At 35.2% G+C, this 20619-nt stretch overlaps 1 protein-coding gene across 7 annotated transcripts in view; it reads left to right on the forward strand.

The window, feature by feature from the left end:
• The window catches only part of ATP8A1 (ATPase phospholipid transporting 8A1), a 241893-nt gene extending 221569 nt beyond the window's left edge, over nucleotides 1-20324 (forward strand). For 5 of the 7 annotated variants that reach the window (XM_073342153.1, XM_073342148.1, XM_073342147.1 and 2 more), the window contains 4 exons: nucleotides 866-954; nucleotides 1358-1450; nucleotides 12734-12825; nucleotides 14964-20324. In XM_073342153.1, coding sequence (XP_073198254.1) covers nucleotides 866-954; nucleotides 1358-1450; nucleotides 12734-12825; nucleotides 14964-15061 — 372 coding nt within the window. In that variant the 3' untranslated portion in view covers nucleotides 15062-20324. The remainder of the gene's footprint in view (nucleotides 1-865; nucleotides 955-1357; nucleotides 1451-12733; nucleotides 12826-14963) is intronic. The other 2 variants (XM_073342149.1, XM_073342150.1) reach the window with 1 other exon arrangement.
• The last annotated feature ends 295 nt before the right edge of the window (nucleotides 20325-20619 follow it).

Raw genomic sequence — 20619 nt, forward strand, 5'->3', positions numbered from 1 at the left:
TAATGCCCTTTATACTAATTTTGCAGAAGAGTCGTGCTTATTTTGTCTTTGGTTGTAACAGGTGTGCAAAAACAAGTTAATTAACATGGACAGGAGAAATTCTGGTTTCCATTCTGACAGTAAAAAGTAAAGACTAAATTATACACCTAACTAAAAGCAAAAAGTGTGTTGGTAGTAAAGTATTTAAATTTTGCAGCAATGTGCTTTATTTTAAAAACAGCTTTTGTTTAGATGTTTTGTTAAAGGATTACAGGAAAACAGGTGAAGTATATATATTTTCTCATTATTTTTGCAGTTCTGAATTATAAACAGAACATTTAAACAGTAGTCAGTTTAGTCGTAGTAGTAATGGGTGCTCCTGGGAGATGTATGACAAGATAATTGTGAGGACGAATATCTTTTTTGGTATCCATTATCTCATATTAGGGTTGACAGCAAATAGGAGTGCCATTAGAACATGTTCTCAAAGATTTAGCATTATTTTAAATTGCTATATCTTATTTTAATAATATTCTTTATTAGTATTAGAAATGGGATGGTGTTAAGATGGGTTTTGGGGGGGGTTGTTTTTTTTTTTATTATTTTTAAAGAACTGAACAGTTTGAAATTTCCATGAAGCTTTTAACATGAGTAGCATTTACTTACATATTAAGTATTTGAGGGACTTTCACCCAGGATGAGTAAGGACAACTCCTGTGAGTAAGGTTTGCAGAATGAGGCCCAGTAATTTCTATATTGCATTAGAGAGCCCAGCAAAGTTTGGATGAATTTGATTTTGATACTTTGAGCCAAGAAAATGTTGAGATGTCTAAAGGTTTTGGTATTTTTTTTATAACGGTATCATTTTTGTGATTTATCTATCCAGGCAGTTATGTTGTTCAGCTCTGGAGTCTTTTGGATGGGTCTGTTATGTATTCCTGTGACAGCTTTGCTTTTTGACGTAATATACAAAGTGTAAGTATAGAACTGTTAAAACTTAGAGGGAAAATTATTGTCAAGTTTTAATTTTTCTAAGTATTGGCCAGTTTAAGAAAATATAAAGAGCTTCATTGATTCTTTCAAATTATGACTCACTTTGTTTGTAGTTTACAAATCTTGCCACAATGTACCACTACTTTATTTCTTTTTAAATATTTTTGTTAATCAGAACTTGTAATTGATAACTTATGTTGTTTGTGCTTAGCATAACAGCTGACAAAGTGTATTATTTAGTGTATTCTTTAAAATTTCTCCTTTCAAAATTTAAGTTGAAATCACTTGGCAAAAATTAATTTGTAAATTTCTATTATAGAGTCTTGAAAAAGACATATATTATGGTTTCAACAAGAGTAAATCTGATAAGCATTTCATATTGCAGAATCAAGAGATCTACTTTTAAGACACTGGTAGATGAAGTTCAGGAGTTGGAAGCAAAATCTCAAGATCCAGGAGCAGTTGTGCATGGCAAGAGGTACTGTAAAATACCTGTAGATTGATCTTTTAAAAATAATTTCTTGCTGTTGAATGTTCATAGTCACATTATACAAACTATCAAGAAATTAAGGCTCTGATCTTGCAGTAAGATGCAAGCAGACAGACACTTGCATCCACATGAATGGGGTTCTCTGCAGGTACAAGAATCCATCTGTGTGCATCTTTTTGAAAGTTCAGGGCCTAAGGAATTATTTACAAAACGTTTTCAACTGAGTTTGTTCATTTTTGGCTGAACTAAGTTCTGCCAAATTTGGCTAGTCATTGTGGATAAAACAAAATACTAACAGAACCTGGTTTTAAAATCCTGTTTTGCTGCTTTGGCAGTGTTCACAATTGAGACAAAACAAGTTAGAACTTGGTTCATTCACAGCTACATTTATAAACTTTGCCTAAGGACAACTGTTAAACTCAGTTAAAAGCCTTTCAGATTAAGGGCCTAAAGGAAAATAGCAAAATCTCTGCACAGTGTGCTGACATAAGGAAAACAAATTGATGTAACACCAATCTAAAGAACCTCTGCCTTACTTCATATATTAAATCAAGTAAAGGAAAATGCACTAGACAAACGTAAAACAGGTAAGAAATAAAACAAACTTAAATCTCCACAAAGTGCACTCCCCCGACTACTTGTACTCTTCCCAGTGCCAGGCATGTATGGTTGAAAAGGAAGAAGGAATATTATTTCAGGAGACTTGAAGAAATAAAAGCTTATTCAAAAGTTATAGAAGAATGGCAAAGAATTATACTGAAGAAGAGACAGAAAAGAACAGACCAGACCATTTTGCTGCAGTAGCAGAAAGAATGATGAAAGGAATACCTTTGCAAAGGCTCTGGGAGAGAGTAAATCAGTGTGCTTCTTTTGCTGCTGAATCTTGCAGCACTGTTCCCATATCTACTGTGTTCCCAGACTGCTGATTTCAGTTCAGTTGTCTGGGAAACAGACACCTCTCCATCACACTGAATCTCCTTCCAGGTCCCCAGTGCTTGTTATAGCTCAGGTGAACCTCACTGTGCTTCCAGAGACGAGCAATCATTTTGCCCTATGTGAGCATGTGGTTTATATCAACTAGTGTTTTTCTGGGAAGAGTTTCATTCCTTCTCTCCAGTCAACCATATCGTCCTCAAAGTACATCTCTTGTGTCCAAAGGTATTTTCTTCTTCAGCTTCTGTTATTAGGGTAATGTTTTTACAAACAGATACATTTTCTTTTATCACTGAAGATGATCATAAATCCATAAGAGTGCTCTGGAACCATCTCACAATCTAGTTCATCTGTGAGCTTGCATTAATCTTAAGAAGGCCTCCGGAGAACACGTCAGAAAATTGTTTCACTAGCTGCAAAGACATCCTCCATTGGCCCCATTCGTCCTCCAGACAAGTTGTTCAGTTCTTTGGTCTAGGGATTTTTTGTTTTAATTTGGTGCCTTAATCCTGGCTGATCTTTGTATTAATATTAGGGCTGTCGATCGATTAAAAAAATTAATCATGATTACTTATGCTATTAATAATAGAATACCATTTATTTAAATAGTTTTGGATATTTTCTACATTTTCAAATATATTGATTTCCGTTACAACACAGAATACAAAATGTACAGTGCTCACTTTATATTTATATTACAAATATTTGCACTGTAAAAAACAAGAGAAATAGTATTTTTAATTCATCTAATACACGTACTGTAGTGCAATCTCTTTATCATGAAAGTTGAACTTACAAATGTAGAATTATGTACAAAAAAATAACTGCATTCAAAAATAAAACAATGTAAAACTTTAGAGCCTACAAGTCCTCTCAGTTCTACTTCATCCAATCACTCAGACAAACAAGTTCGTTTACAATTTGCAAGAGATAATGCTGCTGTTTACAATGTCACAAAGTGGTGTGGATGGACGCATGTTCATTTTCCTCATCTGAATCAGATACCACCAGCAGAAGGTTGATTTACTTTTTTGGTGGTTTGGGTTCTGTAGTTTTGCATCAGAATGTTGCATTTTTAAGACGTCTGAAAACATGCTCCACACCTCAGACTTTGGAAGGCACTTCAGAGTCTTAAATCTTGGGTCGAGTGCTGTAGCTATCTTTAGAAATTTCACATTGGTATCTTCTTTGCATTTTGTCAGATTTGCAGTGAAAGTGTTTTTAAAACAAACAACATGTGCTAGGTCATCATCCAAGACTGCTGTAACATGAAATATATGGCAGAATGCAGGTAAAACAGAGCAGGAGACATACAGTTCTCCCCCAAAGAGTTCAGTCACAAATTTAATTACCTCATTATTTTTTTTTAACAAGTGTCATTGGCATGGAAGCATGTCCTTTGGAATGATGGCTGAAGCATGAAGAGGCATATGAATCTTTAGCGCATCTGGCACATAAATATCTTGTGACGCCAACTACAACAGTGCCATGCAAATGCCAGTTCTCACTTTCAGGTGACGTTGTAATTAAGACGTGTGCAGCATTATCTCCCACAGATGTAAATAAACTTGTCTCTCTCAGAGATTGGCTGAACAAGAAGTTGGACTGAGTGGACTTGTAGGCTCTAAAGTTTTACATTCAAATCATAGAACCATAGGACTGGAAGGGACCTCGAGAGGTCATCTAGTCCAGTCCCCTGCACTCGTGGCCAGACTGAGTATTATCTAGACCATTCCTGACAGGTGTTTGTCTAATCTGCCCTTAGAAATCTCCAATGATGGAGATTCCACAGCCTCACTAGACAGTTTATTCTAGTGCTTAACCATGTTGACAGGATGTTTTTTCTAATGTCCAATCTAAACCTCCCTTGCTGCAAATTAAGTGCATTGCTTCTTGTCCTGTCCTCAGAGGTTAAGAAGAACAATTCATCTCCTTCGTCGTAGTAACAACTCTTTATGTACTTGGTTTTTATGTTTTGTTTTTGAGTGCAGTTATGTAACAAAAGAACCTATATTTTTAAGTTTCACTTTCATGATAAAGAGTTTGCACTACAGTACTTGTATGAGGTGAATTGAAAAATACTGTTTATTTTGTTTATCATTATTACAGTGCAAATATTTGTAATAAAAAATATAAAGTGAGCATTGTACATTTTGTATTCTATGTTGTAATTGAAATCGATATATTTGAAAATATAGAAAAACATCCAAAAATATTTAATAAATTTCAATTGGTATTCTACTGTTTAATAGTGAAATTAATTACGATTGATTTTTTTTACTCATGGTTACTTTTTTGAGTTAATTGTATGAGTTAACTGTGATTAATCGACAGCCCTAATTAATATCTACTCACATTACATGGCAAAAATGTCATTCTCTGTAGAAGAAACTCTTTAGTTGAGAAAATGAAAGTCAGGAGTCTCTGATCTGGTGGACCAACCTGCTTATCTCTTCAAGGAGTTTCATTAACAATTTACACTGGAAAACTGTAATAACCAACAGTAAATCTCCTATGTTGTAGCAGCCTATATGCACCAGACATATGTGCAGAGCAAGTGGTTAAATAGTGAGCACACTTTTTAATATCAACAGACTGGAAATGAAAATCATCATTGTCATAAATATAAAGGAAAGGGTAAACCCCTTTAAAATCCCTCCTGGCCAGAGGAAAAATCCTCTCACCTGTAAAGGGTTAAGAAGCTGAAGGTAACCTCGCTGGCACCTAACCAAAATGACTATTCCTGTCTGTGTGTCTTTTTACAGAGGTGATTCCTTTACTTCTATTAAAAGTCTTCCTGTAAGAAAACTGAATGCTTTTTCATTGTTCTCAGATCCAAGGGTTTGGGTCTGTGGTCACCTATGCAAATTGGTGAGGATTTTTACCAAACCTTCCCCAGGAAGTGGCGTGCAAGGGTTGGGAGGATTTGGGGGGAAAAGACGTGTCCAAACTACGTTTCCCGGTAAACCCAGATAAAGTTTGGTGGTGGCAGTGGAAATCCAAGGGCAAAGGGTAAAATTAATTTGTACCTTGGGGAAGTTTTAACCTAAGCTGGTAAAACTAAGCTTAGGAGGTTTTCATGCAGACCCAATTTGCATAGGTGACCACAGACCCAAACCCTTGGATCTGAGAACAATGAAAAAGCATTCAGTTTTCTTACAGGAAGACTTTTAATAGAAGTAAAGGAATCACCTCTGTAAAATCAGGATAGTAGATACCTTACAGGGTAATTAGATTCAAAACATAGAGAATCCCTCTAGGCAAAACCTTAAGTTACAAAAAAGACACACAGACAGGAATAGTCATTCTATTCAGCACAGCTCTTTTCTCAGCCATTTAAAGAAACCATAATCTAACACATACCTAGCTAGATTACTTACTAAAAGTTCTAAGACTCCATTCCTGTTCTGTTCCCGGCAAAAGCATCATACAGACACACACAGACCCTTTGTTTTTCTCCCTCCTCCCAGCTTTTGAAAGTATCTTGTCTCCTCATTGGTCATTTTGGTCAGGTGCCAGCGAGGTTACCTTCAGCTTCTTAACCCTTTACAGGTGAGAGGATTTTTCCTCTGGCCAGGAGGGATTTTTAAAGGGGTTTACCCTTCCCTTTATGTTTATGACAATCATATTTCACTGAATTTGGTTCTAGTCCATTCAGAAAATACTGTAGTGATTGCAATAAGGGTCAAAAAATGTTGCCCTCCTTTGGTAAGCATTACCCATACTAAAATTGGCTAAAAGAATCTCCAAGCTGTCAGAGTAATTGTCATATCCAGGAAATTCAATGTTAATTGCCTCAGCCATTCCAGGGGGAATGTAGCCTCAATCAACAAAATATTTCACTAGATTTGAAGGATGTGGAGAACTCCAATAATAGACTTGTTTGCCATGAGCCACAATTGCAAAAGGCTTCTGTCCCACAAGGAGATATCGGGATCCACTAACAATAGAGATTGATACATTTTATGTTCCTTACAACCGTCTCTGTAATTTCCCTTCTTTTCCTTTCATTCCCATAGTAACATGAAAAGTGCAGAGAAGTGAAACCAACTCTGATACCCCAGTCTTGGTTGCCGAGAAGGGAAGATTACTTATGTATGATTCTGCTTCTCTGAAGATAACCTCTTACATGAGTCTCACTCTTGGGTTTCATATGTCCAGGCTTGCCAACTCATTTCTGTGGAAGCTTAAGTTACCCCAAAAGTTCTAATCCTGTGATGACTACTTACTTACAATTCTGCTGCTTTAAAAATAGCATCTCAGAGGATTTTTACTCTTGGAGTGTAACATATGGCATAAGGCTGACCACTTATTTCTGGCACATTTCTTGTATGTTCTTCAGCACTTTGTTCTGGCATTCTCTCATTTTTTCTAGTGGTGCTTTAGCATATCTTTGGTGTCTTAGTGCTCTACTTTAGTGCAATAGAAAAATGTGTTTGTTCACATGAAATTCTACATTAATTTTTACTGTTGCTGAATATGAAGCATTGCCTGGTCAGGAGAGAACTGTAAAGATGTGGAGGACATAACTGACAAATTCATTTCCTCTTGTCTGCAAAGTAACATAACAGAAACTAAAAATACCACCTCACAAATACAAACAGTTCAGGATTTGACCCTCCGTTTGAATTTCTATCATTTATTCTGAGTAGATGTTAACTATTTAAATTCCAAAAATGTTAATTATTTCACTGCTATTTGTTGACGTAGAAACCAGCTACCACATTTGTCCAGTCCAGATTGTAATACTTTTCTTGCCCTGACATTGCATGTATTCGAATAAATGTTTCATAGGAATAAGACTGCAAAGTTATAGAAATGGTATTTTTTCCTATTGAACATTCTTTTGAATACTCTGATAAGATCTTTGTCTTTAAAAATGAGGATTAAAATGCCATTTAGAATGGCATTATCTAAAATGTTTTATTTTTTGAGTGATCTTCATTGCATTTTACATTTTAATATTGTATGTTGTAAAAGAAAGGTCTATAAGAATGGAATAAATAATCTCTAGAGCTGTTCCTCATATTTTCAGTCACATCCTCACTCTTTTCTGTTTTGATTTGAACACACCTAAATGGAAATCCTCAAAGAAGTTGTAAAAATTTCTCACCAATTTTTACTGCCAGTGCTTATATGAAACAAAAAAGTTATTTATTTTTAAAAATAATTTTTGAATTGTACATATAATGCAGTTTAAAAGGTGGTCATAGCATGAAAATTAATTCTAAAAATGGCTTTCTAGAAATTTCATATTTTTTCTTCTCAGTGATTTCAGTATCAGATTTCTTAGGTGTGAAATCAAGAGATGTTTTTAGTTGTGATCAGTGCAAACTTAATATGAGTGTTCTTATTAAATCTTACATCCCTCTCAGTAATAAAGATTCCGCAATCTGAATTTTTCTGCCCAACTGTCAAATAAGATTTTATCTTGTACTTCAGTAAACAATACACTTAACACTAGTACAAATACATTTTCATCAGCAAAGTAAGAAAATAGATTTAGCAAGAAGGTGCCATTATTACACAGTCACTTTTCTAACTGAAAGAGAACTTGAATGTTTTAACATCACTGACCAGAGAAGCCTATGGGAGCCTATAGTATGTGACTGCCTCAATAAAACGGGTAGTTTGCACTGCAGGTGGCTTGATTTTGTTATCAGATCCATTGTAATTGATATGCCAAGAAGCCTCTTGTGCCTAAAAACTGAAATGACTAAAAGTAAGAGGATAAATGTTTTAAAAATAAACCATTATTTCAGACCTTCATTGCCAAAAAACCTTTCCCCACCTCACACCCAACTCTTAAAATGTGTACTATTTCAGTATTTAAAAAAAAATTTTTACATAAGTAAAAAATGTTACTGGCATTGAATTGGGCATATGTGAACAGTAACATGACTAGTTACCTTAACTTGTGCAGGTGTACTGAAATATTGGTATGTCACAAGTGCCTCTTCCAAATATAGTCACATTATCTTTTTATGTAAGCCACTTTTAAATATTTTTAAACTAGAAATGTAATAGGAATATATAAAGCAATAAGCATTTTAGATGGTTGCAAATTTTAATCTGTTCTTGCTCATCATAATTTACGTTATGCATTTAATTACTAGTTTATTTAAATCTTTAAACCATACAAGATAGAAGTTATTTAAGAATACACACACTTCATGTATTTGAATGGTGCTAATGTTCAGTCTGTGCCTCCTAGTGAACCTAATTAGCACAAATGCTGAGGTACTGTCACCTAGCACTGCTTATGTATCACACCTCACATTATATTACATTTGGCTCTGATAAATGTAGTTTATTTTCAGGACTCATTTTGAATGCCAAAAAGATAGTTACAAGTAAAGAGCATTATCCTACAATCTCTATTCAGGTGAATAGGAGTGCAGAACTGGGTCCCTCTGTATTTGAAAATACAGTATGGAGTGAAAGTAGAGTACATTTCTTATCTAAGATGTCTGTCTGTCTTCAATTACATTTTCAGTTCAGATATTGAGCCCTATATAGTTGAGTCTTCATTATACACAAACTACCAATAAGAAGTTGTTCCATAACTAGTATTCAAATATGAACTTAAAATGTGCATGTTTAAGGCCCAGTTCTCAAGAGCTTACATATGCAAAAATACCCATCTGATGGCTTATTCCAGGCCACAAGCAGGAGATAATCATGGTAGTTCTGTAGGCACCATTCTAATGACCCGGGTTAGAGAGCTGGATAGAATGTGGCACTGTGGATCTCATTAGAGCAGGGGTTGCCAGAACAAAAGGGAGCCTATCAGGGGAGGTATAGTTTGTCTTTAGTGTGGGCTCTGCATATACCTAGATGTCCCTTACCGCTAGCCCCTCAGAGGCTCTGAACATTGTTGAAAAATTGAGTACATTAAGCACTGCACAAGCATCCCCTCCTAAAATCAAACATATTCAGTGCCCATTTTCACATAAGGTTAGTGCTGTCCCCAACATTTTCAGTACCTACTTCTTCAAGATTCTTCCCAAGATCGTTCTGTGAGCAGAATAACCTCAGCCCAGAGTCTGGCTTTGCCAAGTTTTTTCTCCAGTTCTTCCCTCCAAATCTGTCTGAATTTGTATAGTTAATTTTATTGTGTATTTAGTATCTTATGGGTAACTTTTTACTTTGAGATATTTTTATTTTGAGTTGTTACAAGATCTGGGTTGGTGCCGACATCATGGTTGCCCCTGAAATAACTAAGGCTTTGTCAGTGTGAGAAAATTGCACTAATTTTAACTAAATTGGTTTAGAATCCAACTTAATTAAATTGGTGCATCCCCTTTGCTAACTAACATCTGTATCTCAAGCACTAGGGAGCAGCTTGTTCTCAGGACAACAGATGTTCGCTCATGTAAAAGTTTATGTTGGATTTTATCTTCCTCCAGTTATCATCAGTCAAGCAGGTCTTCAAGACATCTTTTAAGAAGGACATTAAAAATTGGATATAGTTGAGAGAAGAGACCTGAGAATAATTAAAGGATTGGAACACATTCCTTATAGTGAAAGACACAATGAGCTCAATCTGTTTGTCTTATTAAAGATTATGTTAAGGGTGATTTGTTTACTCTGTAAGAACGAGATCTTCAAAGATGATCATTGGAAGTTAGGAACCTAAATACCTTTGAGGGTCTGGGCCTAAACACCTACATTGGGAACAGAAATTTTCTTAATAAAGGGATCTTCAATCCTGCAGACAAAGGTATAACAAGATCTTATGGCCAGAAGTTGAAGCTAGACAAACTCACACTAGAAATAAGGCACACATTTTTAATAGTGATTAACCATTTAATGGTAATTAACCATTGGAACAACTTGCCGAAGGTTGTGGTGGATGCTCCATCACAGAAAATGTTTTATCTAAAAGATGTGCTCTAGTTAAATCACAACTGTTGGACTTGAATCAGGAATTAATTCAAGGAAAACTTATGGCCTGTGTTATGCAGGAGGTCAGACTAGATGATCATCATGGTCCCTTCTGTCCTTAAAAATGGATGAAAACTCTTCACAGTACATCCTAACTTAGCTTACTAGGGTTCCCAAGATTGCCATAAACACAATTATAACTGAAACAGTTTCTTCACAGCTCTAAGGCTTCAGCAAGTAGCATGAGTTCAAACTGTTCTATTTTGAATTTTATCTGGGCACCCTGGGTCATGTCGATAAAGCAGCTCATACACAGAAGACAAAACATTCAGCACTGTTGTGTCTGACACTGAGGCTCAGTTCAGGGCATAGTTCCTGTGGTTTGCCTGAAAAGCCTGTGTAATACCATTCCCAGTCCTCATCTACATTCCGTCCCAACTCCTGCAGTAAATCTTCTTAAAATTATCAGAAAGTATATTTATCATGTTTCAAGCTCTCTATGCTATGGCCAGTTCACTTATTTTCTAGTCACTAAATTAGGGTCTTATCTATGGGAAACTATAAGAATTTGGGAAGAAAGATACATTGTAAGGAGACAGCCTGTTTGTTTCCTGAAAACATCAAACCTTGTAACATTTGACCAGTGCCTGTGTATCCAATTGGTTAAAACTGCCATTCATACCCCGCCCCACAAACCCTTTTTTTTCTACTTGTGCTCAGGTGAAGAGCTGTCTGGATCATATTCCAGTATATTTTGCAGTAGTAGCACAAATAGTAATGAGGTGTCACTCTAAGTTGCAGAGTTTGGGGAGGGAGAAGAATGGACAGTATATAACTGGATGACACACAGAAGCCCTGCTTTAAACTCCCAGCAATGTGTATGTTACCAGAAATCTGCATGTACACCTACAATTTAGTTCTAGCTTAATTTTCAACCTGCCTAGGTGTGCACATAAATCTTTGAAAACCCTTTGTGCACAAAAGACCATGCACCTACTACTTGCATTGTAAATACATGCAAATATCTGCGAAAATGTGTCCCTTGCTATTTACTTAGCATCTCTGAAAACAACTTGATAAAGTGCAGTACTCATTTATAGCAAGGCAATCAGACACCTCCAGTAACAAAAATAGTGTTAATTCCTCTTATTTGAGTATGCTGTGCAGCTTTAAAATGTTAATCACTAGCATTTAATTGTAATTATCATTTATTTCAGATTATGAAACATGTTTGAAATCTATGAAACAATAGTAAACAGGGCATATTGTTTATATTTGTCAAAATGAATTGTTACTTTATATAAATGTACTTGTAGAATTTTTTCTTTAAAAAAAAAACAACAAAAACACTTTACCAAAACAAGTCATGTATGTTACCATCAGGCCACTACCCTTTTTATATTTTCTAGTCTATATTTTCCACTGCATGCATCCGATGAAGTGATCTGTAGCTCACGAAAGCTTATGCTCTGATAAATTTGTTAGTCTCTAAGGTGCCACAAGTACTCCTTTTCTTTTTACCCTTTTTAAATTTGACATCTAGTCCAGACTCAAACCCCAATCTCTAAAAATAGCAGATCATCTATCCATAGCACCTGTTTCCCAGGGACAGATCTTGAACAATTTCAGAAATTCTTGGCAACTCTGTTTTGGAGATAATTATTAAGGGCTGGATTATGTAAATTGTACATATTCTGTACTAAGGAGCAGTGCCGAGCTACACCCCTTGAAAGCAAGCACCATGAGGAATAATGTGCCAGACAAGCAGAACGCCTTCTGAGAGTTTCCCAGAGCTCACCAGAAATGCACACACTGCAACACCCTTCATGGAGGCAGCATACTCCAACACACACATGGCTGGCTGACGCATCCAGGGGCAAGACCTCAACGCCATCTTCTCCCTGCAATTCCCATCCCCTTTGGGGCACTATATCAGGGCAGGTAGGGAGTGATCCTTACACTTCTTAGTATGTAGGAGTGCAGTTCTGCAATTGTACGTTCTGCAATTTTGCCTGGCCTTTATGCAGGTCATGCTGGGTTGGGGAAGTCTCTATCCCCTTCCCTTACACTGCACAGCAAAAGGGCCAGGCAGAATCTGGCACTTAAATATTTTAATAGTATTGTTAGTTTATTTATTTGTATTGTGGTTACACCTAGAGTCCTCAATATGCTAGTCAGTGTATAAACACATAACCACAAACCAGTCTCTCCCCAGAAACTTACAAACATAAACCCAGTATTTGAAATACTTTAGTTTGCCACCATTTTAATCATATGTCTATTAATAATTAGGTCAGGTACAACCTAAATAAAAGACTGATCACTGTTTTTTTCCTACCTTATAATGGGCAGTTTTTTAAGTTTGCCCACTCTTGTTTAATGTCCCATGGGCAAACTATACATTGTCATTCATAAATTGACATATTTCACAAATTTCCACTTTCTTTCTAGCTTAACTGAAAGAGCTCAACTACTGAAGAATGTCTTTAAGAAGAGTCCTGTGAACTTGTACCGTTCTGAATCTCTGCAGCAAAACTTGCTTCGTAAGTGTTCAGTGTTTAAAAAGAATAACATGCGGTTTCAAAATATAGACACAAAACAATACTTTACTACAATTGTTTGTCATAAAATGCAATATCTTGATTTCTGCTACAATGGACTATTAAAAACACTTTTTACAAGATATCTACCTAAAACAAACACATACCAAAATATACCTAAGATATTGATATATTTTAAGAAAGGACAAATCTGTTTGGTGTTAAAACACTAAGTTTGAATTACAAACAGCTTTTATTACAAAGTATGATGATGTAAACTTTGGACCATCATCCTGAAATTGTTTTGATTTTGATTTTCCCAAAGAGGAAGGGCACCATTGAAAATATATATATGAAAATAAATATATATGTATATCTATCTATATATAGTGTATAATGGTTTTTGTATGTGACTACATTTATAATAGTATATATATTTGTACTAGCACACGTGGGATAAGTCTCATGTCTGAAATATTGGTATAGAGTGGTATGGCTTGGGTCAGGCAAGGTGAAAAGGGAAAAGGTGTTGCATTATACATCAAGAATATATACACATGTTCTGAAGGAGGTGGGAGGCAGACAAGTTGATAGTCTCTGGCTAAAAGTGAAAGGGGTTACATCATAGTAGGTAAAAAGAAAAGGAGTACTTGTGGCACCTTAGAGACTAACAAATTTAGTCTCTAAGGTGCCACAAGTACTCCTTTTCTTTTTGCAAATACAGACTAACATGGCTGCTACTCTGAAACCTATCATAGTAGCTGTGTACTATAGACCACCAAATCAGGAAGAGGAGGTGGATGAAGCATTTCTAGAACAAATAACAGAAATATCCAAAGCACAAGACCTGGTAGTAATGGACGACTTTAACTACCCAGACAATTGTTGGAAAAGTAATATGTCAAAACACAAAATTCTCAGTAAGTTCTTGGAATGTTTGGGGACAACTTTTTGTTCCAGAAAGTGGAGGAACTAGTCTGGGGGACAGCCATTCAGGGAGAAATTGGTAGCAAATCTGAAGGTGGAAGGCAATTTGGGTGAAAGTAATCGTGAAATTATAGGTTTCATGATTTCTAAGAAAAGGAAGGAGTGAGAACTGAAGAATAAGGACAATGGAATTCAAAAAAGCAGACTTTATTAAACTCAGAGAACTGGTAGGTAAGGTTCTATTGGAAGAAAATCTAAGGGAAAAAGATATTCAGGAGAGCAGGCTATTTCTCAAGGCGGCAGTATTAAAGCATCCCGATGCAAATGAAAAATCAGAAGAATAGTAAGAGACTAATATGTTTCCATCGAGCTCTTTAATGACCTGAAAATCAAAACCAAATCCTACAAAAAGTGGAAACATAGACAAATTTGCTAAGGACAAGTACAAAAGAATAGCAAAGCATGTCAGAACAAAATTAGAAAGGCTAAGGCACAAAATGAGTTAGACCTAGCAAGGGACATAAAAGGCAATAAGAAAAGGTTATTTAAGGAGCAACAGAAAGACAAAGGAAAGCATAGGTCTACTACTTAGTGGAAAAGAAGGAGTAATAACTGGTGACATCAAGAACGCTGAGGTATTTGAAGCAAAATAGGTATTAGTCTTCACTGAAAAGGTTAATGCTGACCAGACACTCAACATAATTAATATTAACAACAAGGGGTAAGAAATGGAAGCCAAAATAGGGAAAGAACAGGTTAAAGAATCTTTAGATAAGTTAGATGTATCCAAGTCATCAAGGCCTGATGAAATTCATCCTAGGGTACTTTAGGAAGTAGTGGAAGCAATCTCAAAACCATTAGTAATTATCTTTGAGAACTCCTGGAGGACAGGTGAGGTCCCAGAGGACTAGAGAAGGGAAAATATAGAACAAAGACAACCTGGGGAATTATAGACCAGTCTATACCTAACTTTGCTATACCTGGAAAGATTCTGGAACAAATTATTAAACAGTTTGTAATCTGTTGTCAAGAACCAGATCATGCCAAGCCAACCTAATTTCCTTCTTTGACAGGGTTACTGGCCTGGTGAATGAGGGAAAACAGTAGATGTGATATATCTTGATTTGGTTTCATTGAAATGTGAAGTCTTCCAATTCTATAGAATATCTGAAACAGTAATCAGTGTTTAACTATTTTCTGTTTTGTATCTGCAGATGGCTATGCGTTCTCTCAAGATGAAAATGGAATAGTTTCCCAATCTGAAGTAATAAGAGCTTACGATACCACAAAACAAAGACCTGATGAATGGTGAAGGAATACAGCTTGTGACAGAGAGCCCTTAAAATTACTTAAGTAAGACAAACTACTAGATCTTTGCTGGGATCTGCTAGCAGGATCCAATCACAAAGATTACAGAAAGATCCATGATGATCTTATTCCATAAAGTTTGGATTAGTGTATTCAATAGACATAAGCACTGTGCAACTCTACTGTAACACATCATCTCTAGACATTTTTAAAAAGTATTTGCTTTGTCTTTGTAAACAAAGGTTGAAAATTACCTTGTGTTTTGCCAGATCGCATATTTATAACGAGGCTGAATCAGTATTGGTCATATATCATATTACTTGGGACATCATTTATGGTCAGATACCACTATACATAGATGATTAACATTTGTGCAGGTTCATAAGTGGTTATACATTTAAAGTACCGTTGGTAACAAGCCTTTGATTTCAACAAGTGCTGACTAACCAACATTTTAATGGTGTTAACTCACCTTATTAAGCAAGATTTCAAACCAAGGTGTATATAGGTGTTTGTGTCAAACTAGCCTAAAAAATATGTTTGCCAAAGAAGTTCGATAATTGCAATTCTCAAGAATTTCTAGTAGTCATTTGCAGAGAAATTGAAAAGGAAATTAACTTAAAGTGCTGATGTCAGAAATGTATGTTTGATTCTCCATACTTGATAAAAATACAGCATAATGAGCCTAATTCGAGTTGCCTTCATGGCACTTGCTTTCAGATCTGTGAAACTTTGCACCTTTGGTCTGATAAAAGCTTTTTATTTTTTATTGTTTAATATGGCTGCCACCTTTTAGCATGGTGCTCATATTTCCAAGTTTTGTTCAAATTACAAACAAAACGAAAATTGCTCTGTCTCACCTTTCTTCATCATAATATAGCCATTTTTGCAATGCTTGTGCTTTATACGCACATCTGGTCACAATTTGATCAGAAAAGTTTGTCCTAATTCATAAAAACAGATTATGGGCTATTTATGGGCTTTTCACCATCTTTATTCTAAAGTTATCTGGAACATGACTTGTTAAAGCAATGTATGCCCTTTAGCTCTGTGTGGTGTGTACTCTTCCATTTGCACCAGAGTCACCTCCTACTATGCACCCAAATATACTGAAGTAGTTCTTTACAGCTTATTTGTCACATAGCAAACCTCCATACTCTCAGCTTTTAACAGAAATGAAGAGAAAATGCACAAACGAAAACAAAATTTTCCACAATTTGCTCTGCTCAGCAAAGTAAAAGTTACACTTCGCACCAGGAGTACACTGTAATAAGAAATTTTTAAAAATTAATTACATTTTGCATGTCTCTGCCCACTATCAAATGATGGCCTAACTTTTTCAGATGTTATATCTATTTGTGACAATGGCACAATCAGAGTCCAATTTAACTTTTTTTTTAAAGTTTGTCTGTTTTAATACTGACCTAAAGTCCACTATAATAATTTAATTTTAATTTTATTTTATATGGAGAAAAATGCTTCTTAGTTTTTAAATATTTGTGACTGCTAGGCTAAGTAAAATAGATACAACTGACATTTAAAGTAAAACTGTATGTGAGAATGGAACAGAAATTTTCCTATTCTCCTTTCAGGTTATTAAGAACTTCATTCTTATCACTTTTTGTCCTCAGAATCATCCAATCTAGATAGTAAATAACAAGCAGTATATCTCTTCAGCTATTCCATATCCTACCAATCATTTCTTGACCGTTCATATACTTATTAAGAACAAAACTTTGTCCCCTTGCCTTTCAGCACTATGCAGGCTCCACATATCACTTCCCTATACTACATAACTTCCTTACCTCTCATTTTGAGAAAATATACAAATCACATCATACATCAAAGCCCCAGCAAGGAAGACACCATATGAAAGTACATACTTAGGAGGACAAATTGATGGAATGGCCCTCCACATTTCATATGTATGTTATGCATTCTGTTCCTCTCCCTTTCCTTGAGTGATCTTTAAACACAAGAGAACACAGAAGACATAGGGACAAAGAAAACGTATTCCACTAGAAACAGCACTGTTAGTCAGTCATGCAGAGAAGAACTGCCTTCAGAAAAGCCATTTCAGGCATAGATAAATAGATGGATCAATATGGGAGGGCCATATCACTTGACCTAAGGCAAGAAAAAAAAATTGGGGGCATGCCTCTTTCTTAAAATATGGATCCCTATTTTTGACATCCATCGGAGAATGACTGACTTCAACAAATTTCTTAAATGACATTCCTCAGTGACTTAACTAATGTAAAACAATTCAGTCCATGCCTCTCTTTAAAAGGAAATGCATTTTTAACCATCCTTTTCAGTTGTAAAAGGCATAAATATTGATTTGGCAAAAATTATGCAAAGCAAAGAAATGTAGTGTAAACCATTGTATTGTGATGAAATTTACAAGCAGCTTCACTTTTATCCTGGGTTTACCTTCCTATAAAATAAAGCATGCTATATTTACAAGAATTCAGAAAATTAAGATGCCCTGCTACCTACAGCTGGTGACAAAAATGACATGCAGTTTACTCCAATTCCATTTTTCTTTATTGCTAAGAAGGTAGAGGGCTATTAGCACATCTTGTTGAGAGCCTGGACTCATATTGGAATTCTGGCTGGTGATGTTGCATTATGTTATATATTGCTCTATTTCCAAAGCAGGTGTAAGCTCATCACCTTGTGTGTCATCCTTGTGTGATTACACATTTTAATTTTAAGTAGTGCCTGACAAAATGTATTTTGAGTTTGTTTGTATATGTACTTTTATTCCCCAATTGTCAGTCTGTTTTGGATATATTTTCACACATACTAGATGTTGCTTATTGTCTGATGATAATCAATTGTGAGATAATAGTCCTGCTTAGAAAGTTAGTAAAAAAAAATGCTTTTTGTACTGCTTATACAGTTCCACTTCAAAATATAAGATCACCTCAGCAAAGTGTCCCTATGTAAACCAGATTTAAAAAAAAAAATCAGTTCAAGTATACAATACACAGTTTATTTGCACACTGTTAAAGTGCATAGAAAGATAGTATATTATTTATTTAGTATACCATGTGTTTGTTTATTTGAGCCATTGGTTATGCAGGTATTTATTTTAATGAAGAAAATAGTTTAGTCAAATTACAATAGCTAATCATAATGCATTTATTCTGATCACTTAAACCTTTAATTTTGTGTGAATAAAGTCCAATATGGAATTCACATGGTAATTTGCAGTCTGCCTTATGTGCACTGCATAACAATTACAAACTATCATTAAAAAATGTTCCTTCAATTAAGCCAAAACAGTGCCAGTCAAAAATCAATTGATCCTGTGTGCATATTGTTATTTTAATTACTTAAAAGAATGCAACAGTTATTCAAAAGGCTAATTAATTGTTACAAAATTTTATTCAGCCTAATCATCATTTGTATTTGGACTTTCTTTTGCTATTTCCTGATTTTAGGCATATATGTGGAAAGCAGCCTCAATAGATTTATAATAATTCATCTTTCTATTTGTGTAAAGATGATAGAGAAAATATTTTGAGACAGTAACAGATAGCTAAAGAGTCCTATAAACCCCATAAAATACACTGTATCACAAAAATATCTTTTACAAAATGTCACAAGGAGCTTCCTTTGTTGCCTTAACCTTGAATTGGAATGTACATTAAATTGAAGGAAGGGAAAATAGTGTTTTCCCTTTTTTTTTTATCTTGATTTATACTATGTAAAAGCAGCTGTAGTTTTGATGAGTTAATCATCATGTCTGCATGAATTAATATTTCAAAGTTTTCTGAGCTAATACATGGTTGTTGCAGTTGTCATTTTTCTGCCTTCATTTATAGACTCACAACATAATGTATCCAGAAGTTAATGATCTGGAAGCTAATTAATTGGTCAATTCAACTTTGTCAGTACTGGGTATATTCTTTCCTAGCAAAACTCAACAAATGTTGTCTGATACATCTTCATTAAACGAGGAATATTTTAGCATTCCAAAAACTTGTGCCTGATCCTGCAAACCCTTTCTCCCATTGGATTCAGTAGTTCTACGAATAAAGACTACTTATGTGAGAATTTGCAAGATTGGGCCCTTTGTTTTTTACGTATTTTGAATTAAACATAAGCGTTTCCATACATACAACAATTCGTAATGGCAAAGCTGTGATCGGAACATGTAAAGCTAAAATCATGTTTTAGTGTTTCTTTATTCTAGACTAGAAGCCATAAATGCATTAATATTGTTTTTCTTGTTTGACTTGATTTTCATTAAGTATTTCAGTGTGTCAAACTGCTGTGAAAGGCAGCTACTATGTCAAAGCAAAGTTTGTGTTCAAGGTAAGGTAGGATTTTCCAGCTCCACTGAACCATTACTGCTGAAACTGTTGTGTAAATTGTGAAGCTGCATGAATGGAGAGTTTTTGACTCAGTGTTTATGGTAGTTTTTCTCAGGTTTAGTTTTAACTGGACATTAAATGCCCTGTGTGTTTTATTAAATTTTAGTAACGCTTTAAGTTCTATGCAGTGTTACATGTCATTGGCATTTTGTGAATGTGCATGTTCTGAACTGCAAATTTTTAATGTTTTGTCTTTAATTGTTATTAAAAAATTGAATAAACTTTGCCATTAAATAAAAAAAACTTCGAAGGTTTTGGTTTCAAGTGCTACAAGTAAAGTTCAAAGGAAAACTTTTTCATATTTCATTATTTCTATTTTAATCAGTTGAAATGAGGCATACTGGAAATAAAATAACTTCCACACTAGTACCTGAACACTTTTGTATTACTCTAGCAAATGGAGAAAATAGCAAAGTATTCTACAACTTTTAATAAATATGATTGTTTGCAGAGGCCCACTCATGGTCTCATTGAAGTCAATGAGGAGTTTGCTTTAAACATTGAAAAAGGACCATGGAAGATTGCAACTAACCCAGTGAGGCATGGTCTGAGGATACTCATGGTAAAGAACAGGAAGAGCACCCTTTCAAATAGGAAAGCTTTTCAGTGGAGGAGCCAGGAAAGAGACTGATTAAAAGGGAGTCTTGTTTGACTTTTATGAGGGCTTGGTGTTAAAGGTCCATCATCCACTGTCACTGCCAAAAGATGTTTCTCCCTTAATGGTGTGTATCACCTGAACAAGAGTGGGAGTATCCAGGCCAGAATTGAAGTGTGGTAGACAGGTATTACTCCTTATGCACATGGAGTTAATTTCAAAAGTGACAGGGGATGTAAGTTGATCAGAAAAGAGTATTAAAGTGACAGATTATTTAAAAATGCAGATATTTTGCAGTTAGTGTACAAAATAAGTTTAACACGGACTGATTTGGGATTCTTTCAGGGACATATGTAGCGAGCAGATGAAACTCTCTCACTGAAGTCAGTGAATCCAAATCTGTGCCCTTACTACACTGCAAATACAGAATATTCCTGTTCAAGTCAACTGCATGACTCCAGATTTCCACAAGAGAAATCGGAAGCAGAATTTGGCCCAATAACCTTCATATTGCTGTCAAGTTATAGATACTCGCAAGAAGTGTATCAGGGACTTTGCATTGTCGGTTGTATCACTCCAGTT

The sequence above is a fragment of the Lepidochelys kempii genome, chromosome 4, assembly GCF_965140265.1.
Source record: "Lepidochelys kempii isolate rLepKem1 chromosome 4, rLepKem1.hap2, whole genome shotgun sequence".
Taxonomy (NCBI): domain Eukaryota; kingdom Metazoa; phylum Chordata; order Testudines; family Cheloniidae; genus Lepidochelys; species Lepidochelys kempii.